At 34.6% G+C, this 8,133-nt stretch overlaps 2 protein-coding genes across 5 annotated transcripts in view; both read right to left on the bottom strand.

Moving 5' to 3' along the window:
• LOC144956203 (stimulated by retinoic acid gene 6 protein-like) overlaps nucleotides 1-8,133 on the bottom strand; it is a 744,310-nt gene that overhangs the window by 583,684 nt on the left and 152,493 nt on the right. The gene's annotated exons all lie outside the window — the stretch shown is intronic.
• LOC144980567 (uncharacterized) overlaps nucleotides 4,738-8,133 on the bottom strand; it is a 4,925-nt gene continuing 1,529 nt past the window's right edge. The window contains exons 3-4 of the mRNA XM_078928242.1: nucleotides 6,900-7,404; nucleotides 4,738-5,373 (exon numbers count right to left, since the gene is read on the bottom strand). Of these exons, the coding sequence (XP_078784368.1) occupies nucleotides 4,738-5,373; nucleotides 6,900-7,404 (1,141 nt within the window). The remainder of the gene's footprint in view (nucleotides 5,374-6,899; nucleotides 7,405-8,133) is intronic.

The raw sequence follows: 8,133 nt of genomic DNA, 5'->3' as shown, positions 1-8,133 counted from the left end.
GATGACCAAGCGATAATTATTGTTTTTTCAGTTTTGTTATCCTTAACCTTTTGTCTATTTCACAAAAGTGAGAGGAGCAGGTACCTATGGCTTATATTAATAACAATAAATTAAGTAAGTAGAGAATTGCCAGAGGAAAATAGTCTATTTCAGCGTTTGTAAACCTTTTTTTTTTTTTTTTTTTTTTGATATAGTACACACTTTCAACTTATATTTAAAAACGTATAAACAAAAATGAATATACAGCTTTAAAAAAAAAAGAACATATTCCCCAAAACCCTTCTTCAACCAACAACTAAAAGCAATAAAAACGTCAATATAATATTAAATTCCAGATCGACGACACATAAATCAATCTGGAATTTAGTGATGTATTTATGCTTTTTATATTGTTTTTAGTTGTCGGCTGAAGAAGGGTTTTGACCCCGAAACGTTCCGTGTTTGGTATTTTGTTCTCTTTTTTTTAGAAGCTGTTATTATATTCCTTTTTGTTTATGACTTTTACAGACCACAGCTTCTAGCAGCTTTGTGTCACTTTGACTTTATTTAGATAAAGAATTACACTAAAGTTGCATCGACCTGGACGTGGGGGGGGGGGGGGGGGATAAAAGCACCAATAATGGAAAGTTCTTTGCCTACTTGTGCGGCTATGTGATCTAGTCGTATGACACTCGCTTTCGGATCGGAGGTCCTGGGTTCGAGCCTCGCGCTCGGCGCATAGTTGAGGCCTTGGAAAAGGCTCCCTACTCACATTCTCTCACCGTACTCAGGTGTAAAATGAGTACCTGGCCGTTAACAGCGGTGTCTTTGTCCGAAAAATTGTAATATCGCCTAACAGGCGGCATGTCCCGTCCTACATGTTAAATGTTGCTGTTGACCAGGGACCCCTTGTAAAGCTCTTTTAGCACATTTAGTGCGCTATATAAAGCTCTCTTTTTTTTTTAATATAACTATTCAGCATTTCAACAAACATTTAATTTTACCAGTTAACTACCGTACTCTGGAAAGACGCGTATGGGGTTTTTGGTTTGGCCAGAAATTTCGTCCTTTAAATATCGATGGATTTAAACGACCCTTATCTTGGCGAGAAACTCCCAAACCTGAGACCTCGCGAGGTTTTCCGTAAAGTTCGAGGTTTAAGAGTTTTTGACAAGATGAGGGTCATTTAAATTGATCGATTTTTGAAGGGCACGTTTTCTGGCCAAATTTTTAAATACGTGTTTTTCCAGACTACGCGGTGTTAAAGACGGCATTTATTTTGACACCGTTTCTACACAATAAGTCTTAAATTGAATTTTAAACATTCACTCTCTCCTTACCAGCCATTTTCAGAACTCCCCAGGTAACTTGAATTGCTTTATGCGGAATATGAGTCAATCATAATCCCTTTGGTCTATCCATGAATACATTGAAATGAAGTAACAATCTCGACAAACACTACGCCATTGATACGTCCAGAATCAACACAATCTACAGACTACAAACTACACAACAACCTCAAATACAACGTACCTATCAGCTTATACAAACTTGACAGAATTCATAAAATAATATCTGTATCAACACAGATTTCTTCCATGAACCTTTTATATTTACATTCTTTATTGAACAATTGGATTACTTGTATTTACTTCTACAACGACAATACCCAACGATGTACGATGTCAATAATTATATAAACGTTCAAGATACGATTGTTTTTACAAAATGATGTCAAATTGTGAACAATACTACTTCCTCCATATGCAGTGGTGAGCATATTCAAATTTAAACTTATGTCAATAAACAAATGTGCAGCACCCATATCTACAACTTTGTATGAAACGATGAAATATAAACATTGAATATTATAATAAAGCCTGTCATAGTATCATTGTAAAGATAAAGGCGATATATTTATATAAGACAATACAGGAAAAAGTATCGCAAAATGCCACATGAGCGATTTCCTTGGATTTATTATCATATGATATCCAACAAACTGCGTTCAAATAACGAAAATATAGTTGACCTTACGGACCCTACTACTTACTCTACAAGATGACATCATCTACCCGGTGTGTACTCACATGCCACCTCATCAAAATTCGATTAACAAACACAGACAATTACAACACACAACCTCTGTCGAATTACACACGAAATCTTTGTCACTCATGGCTGAGTTCACAACTTTCTTTCGACTTGCTGGATAAGTCAAACTTCATTTTAATTCTAGATCTCGCACACAGTTAATTCTTGAATTTGTACAATTTCATCTACAGCGGTTACATAATATACGGCTAGATTCTTATATCTTCCTTCCAACAGGTCGAGCATACTTTTGCTACCTGTAGAGTATTTTTCGTCCCAATTCAAAAGACTTGAACAAATATAACACACTAATTGCAAAAGATGGTCACTTTAGTAACAGCCCACAATCACATACTGTGTTAGATTTTACTTATTTAGTTTTTAAACACTAAATATGTGATGTGAATAAGTCGGACAGACAAATGACTGATTATCTACTAAACACTAAATATGTGATGTGAATAAGTCGGACAGACTAATGACTGATTATCTACTAAACACTAAATATATGAATGTGAAGACATTATTGTGATAATCTGAAGACATTTACAGAAGAAAAAGTTTTTGTTAATTAACAATAATTAAAGTGAATGTATGACACTTGGGCTATTCAGTGACCACAACACACACAACAATGCAACACGTAGACTAGATGCAAACACCTCAACTCTTATACTCGTAGTTGAAAACTCATTCTAAATGGAGACAATGACTTAATTAACAATTACTGACAATTTTCACCGGATGAATCATTTTCAAGACGAACTGTTTACAGAGAAAGGTGTCACTTGTTATGGATGACCACAAAGAACAATTTGACTTCAATGTAGTTGTAAACTACACCCTGATGACTTAAAAAGATTAAAAATTGAAACATCAACAATGAACAATGAATGATAATAACTTCAATTTGAATTTTAAAATGATGATAATGCTATTATTATGATTTATTTTAAATTATTATTTTTATTACTAATTGAAATGTAATCCTTCCTATATGGATCTAGATGTCTATAACATATTATTTGTACCACATATTATAATTTGGAATTAATGTAATAACATTGTTTAAATGGAATCATACAATATAAGGGAAAATACAAGGTATTGGTTTTGAGATGACAGTAAATGAGTAAACATACATGGAAGCTGAGATTATCACCCATGTCGTATAGAGTTGAATTTGAGATTGAATAAGATAACGTGAGTATACCACAAATGGGATTTGAACCGTCCTTTTTCAAGCAAGAATATGGATATGTGATAGAATATGCAGATAATTAACACGTTTATTGCTATGAAGATGGAATTTAAGGTGGAAAAGATCATTTTTAAAAAACAAACTTTGAATTAATTGTTATCGTTATCGATGTTGTAATACCTTAAAAAGTATAATCGATAAATATATAAATGTCTTAATCAATTTTGGTGTTGGTAAATTTAAATTTTAATCACTTTTAAATGATAGATACCTTACTGTTGATGTTGTAATTTGAAAGAAAAAAAAAAGTATAATCGATATAATATAAATGTTGTAATTAAATCCGATGTTTGAGAATTTATCAATGTTGTAATAATTTAAAACCTATAATCGATATATATAAATGTTGTAATCAACTTTGGTGTTTATGAATTTAAAGTTTAAAATTTCTAAATATTTAACTGGTATAAGTATTGTCATTTAAAAAAATAGATTATTTCTTACATTTGTTTATCACATTTTAGTTGGACATTACATATATTTAATCTCTTACTGTTATTTTTCTAAAATTGAAATTGTTTTAAAGTCAATTTAAATTCTAAGAAAGGGGCGTATGTAAGAGAGTTAGCTTATAGCAAGTGGGTTTAATGAGTTCACAGTGCTTGCATATCAGTTAAACTTGGTCATTATATTGAGTAGTCTATGGCAGTTTTACGTTCCAAAGTTAAAGGATTGGTCATTATATTGAGTACTAGAAAATTACTTTCTTTGATCGGTGTTACTTGGTATTTGGGGATAATAGCATCAAATTACATTCGGAATTTATTATTTGGGCGTACTGAACGTAAAACTGACGTTTAAGCAATATTATATCATAAAAGGAGGGGTTTAACATTAATATGTAGAGATTTAGCGTTTCGGCTTGAGCATGATTCGCTTTTATTTTTAGGAGGTGAGATTTGGAAAGGAATTATGGGTAAAATTTACAATAGGGGAAAAACGTAGTGTTGTTAGATTATTCTATATTCGATGATTCTACGATTCTTCGATTCTACTTTACTATGAGCTGCACTTTCCTAGTGTACAACTAAGAATCTTTTATTTTACGGACTTAGAAATATTCAACGTATATTGAAAATGGTTACTTAGGCAAAATGACTTTACATTTGGATTGATTTTACTGATTTTGAATTTATGAAACTGATTGAATTATGGCCATGCTTTTTTATTTGGATTTGGAATTTATCACAACAAATAAACTGTAAGGAATGAAACTTGGAATCTGGATTTTTATTTGAATGTCTTGATGTTGTACATTCAATTATCATCATTGGCCCTTGAACTCTTTCGTCATGATTAACATCTACAACACAACGCAAAGGACAATATTACTATCTATCACAAAACCACTATACAATCACAAGCCATTACATATGTGTGCAACTACGCCACACTTGAAATAATTAGCGTTTCTTTTGACAAAACAAAGCTTTGAAAGCTGTCTTATACTTTGTACTGTTGCGTAAATAGATGAAGAGATTGATGCTGGAATTGAGAGTGTCCAGGAAGATTTGGGCGTAGCCGACCAACTGTGTCACATCATCGTTAATATCTCTTATATTGAAACTTGACGTGAATGCAACGAACAAGGCAACGACCGCATTCGGCGCATAGGAGACGAGAAAAAATATCGACAGAGTCAGGACCATTTTGATAATTCGATTTTCCTTGTGCAGGTTGAGTTCATCTTTAGCCATTGACGTCGAATGAATTCGGCCAGATGCGTCGGAATTGTCGGCTCCAGTGAGTCTCCAAATGATTCTCTTCCTTAGACCTCTAGCCATGATGACCGAACAGACGAGTACAGTTATGAATGGAATTATTAGAAGAACCGTAGAATTGATCGGGGTAGACCACCTGTTGACTTCGTAGAAATCGTCCGTCACTACCAGTCGAAGTAGAGTTGTGTTGAATTCTGGGATAGGGACCCATTGGAGACGGTTGACGTAATAGACTGGGACCATGATCATCAATGTTGGCGCGATGAAGCTGATCACAACGGATTTTATGACACGTGACCGTGTGAAAATCCCTTTGACCTGAAACGACAATTATTGAGGTGTCAGTGCATGACATAATCAGTCGGAAGGTGAAAAGTTTGGATCTGCAGTTTTTATTATTTTTTTTTCATTTTCTGAAAGTATTTGTTTACCAGAGCATTTTAATCTTTATTTGAAGTAAATCGGATGATTTTTTTCATGAAGTTATCGTCAAATGTATGAGAAAGGTACCCATCAACTTTTCTAAAATTTCATACTTTTTCACATTGACTATCCAGCTGTAAAAAAATATTTAGAAGTGATATAAATCTTTGATATTTCCCCGAAGATGTACAAAAAGGTTTGATTTAGATAATCATTTATGAAAAGAACTCATTTTTTTTTTTTTAAATTGACCTTCTAACTAAACTTGGCAATATCTCAGTTCAAACCTTTTCAACATCCGACTGATATTGTTACAGTAATGTAACAACGATGTTAAATCAAGCCCATTGTCATTGTTACGTTCTGTCATCAACAAACCAGCTAATTGATACACTTCACATTAATTGTCAATAATATTAATGTTCTCAATAGTATACCCTCGTATTTACATGCCCAGTTTTGTTTTCTTGGTTCGTTCGGTTTATATATTTATTTATCGTTTTCAAAAAAGAATTGGCAGACTATTTTATTTTAACATGCCCCCCCCCCCCCCACACACACACACACACAAACGAGCGCGCGCGCGCAAACATTTTATTCCCAAATACATTGACTTCGAAACAGAAAAGAAGTTAATATAATTATGTCAATTGACAGTAACAGGCTTGCCAGTTTAGTGGTTTAATTCCACATACATTAAAGAAGAACAATTAATCAAAATCAAAAAAGAAAAAGGAAAAAAGAATTTAAAAATTGGTGGGTTTTTTTAAAGCTTGGCATATATAGAACATTCAATTTGACAGTCTGGCATTTTAAATATATTTTTGGGGGTGGGGGGGGGGCGTGTTATTGAAAATCATTTAGACGTCTAGTTTAATTGTTTAATACAGAATAATGGCACACAGCTTATTAATTTTTCCAACTTAACTGGCAAGACCAAGTAGATACCCCAGACTACTAGATCTATGGTAGATACAACTTAAATGACTGCCGCGTGATAAGTAAACAAAGATTCATTTTTTCATAAGCATCTGGCATTTTTTCCGGACAATTTGGCATCTTTCTACGACTCATTTAGCAACACAGCTCGGTAATAACACCGTAGACTTTATTTTATAATATATAATTATTTTTTTTAATTGAGTTTTTTTATAGTGCAATATGCACTAAACGTGCTCAAAGCGCTTTACAAGAGGTCCCAAGCCAACAGCAACACTTAACATGTAGGACGAGACATGACGCCTGTAAGGCGATATTACAATTTTTTCCCAACAGAGACAACGCTGTTAACGACCGGGTACTCATTTTACACCTGAGTACGGTGAGAGAATGTGACTAAAGAGCCTTTTCCAAGGATTCAACTATGCGCCGAGCGAGGCTCGAATAGCAATTCAATAGTAATAACTTATTATCTAACAAACCTTGAGTGGTAAGATGACACACAAGCATCTTTGTAGAGAAATGGATGTTGTAAGTAGGACAGTAATCCGAACACTGACAGAGTGAATCACGCCAAGCGTCAGATACATCACTTCTATTTGAACGATGCGGAATGCTTTGAACAAGTCTTTCAAGTACCAAGTTCCTGAGGTCAAGGTGAAGGTCAGACTCGTCAGACAGACCATCCAGTCGGACACGGCAAGGCCGAATAGATTCACGTTTATCGCCTCTTGTTTTTGAAGTTTCCAGAACACGATGATGTTGATGGTGTTGAAGATGACTCCTAATACAGAAAGAGTTACGGTGAGTACGTAAAGAGCAAGGCGGAGATCTTCCGGTATGTTGTTGATGTCCATGGTAGTGGCATCTTCAACGGTATAGTTGTGGAAGTCGAAAGGAATGGAATAATTTGAGGTATTGGATTTGTCGCCATCCATTTTCCACCCTTTTTCCTTCATAAAATTGCTGGAATTAAATTTGGTTTCCCTGTGAAAGAAATTGAAATATAATCATTGAGATATATACATGTTTAAAGCATTGAAACTTACCAGCATTTTCCAGTGATCTGCAATGTTGGTTTAAAATAAAATAAAATAAAAGATTGCTGTTACGCATGCAAAACAACCAAATCAATTGAGGTGCTAGTCCTTTCGAGGCATAAGTCTATATTATAGATTTATAGAAGGGCTTCATTAGGCCTATGGCTGCCATAGCGCTAAACAGGCAATAGCAAAATTGTCTACAGTTCACTCCGCTTAATCATACACTCCGTTTATACGCTACACATTCCCGAAAAACGGATTTTTTCCCTCTCTAGAATATAAAATCTCCGCTTAATCGCACACCTTCTCCGCTTAATCACTACACTTTGATTCCATCCAAATTTGGGGAGAATATCTTTAAAATACACCCCCAAAAAAAGTAATGAAAATGTGTTTCTCATTGAACCATTTTCGCGCTTTAATATCGTCCCGTCATTGCGATTCCAATGTCTCTCTGACCCCGACGAGGTCAATCTTGCAATGCTTGTTGACAACAAGGGAGATAACCTGACACGACGGGCGAACCAGCACTCGCTGTCTGCGTCACTAGGTGTGAAATGTGATTGCAGTCTACTCAATGCCTGGTGTTTGTTTACATTGTCTAACCACTCGATTGCAATACGCTTCAACAGTCGTGACGTCACTTCCCCCTTGATGACTCAGAGTAACTTAG

This window comes from Berghia stephanieae, chromosome 10, assembly GCF_034508935.2.
Source record: "Berghia stephanieae isolate SIO BIC M18660-M18661 chromosome 10, UCSD_Bste_1.3, whole genome shotgun sequence".
In the NCBI taxonomy this organism is placed as follows: Eukaryota; Metazoa; Mollusca; class Gastropoda; order Nudibranchia; family Aeolidiidae; genus Berghia; species Berghia stephanieae.
This window is presented reverse-complemented; position numbering and strand designations above follow the sequence as displayed.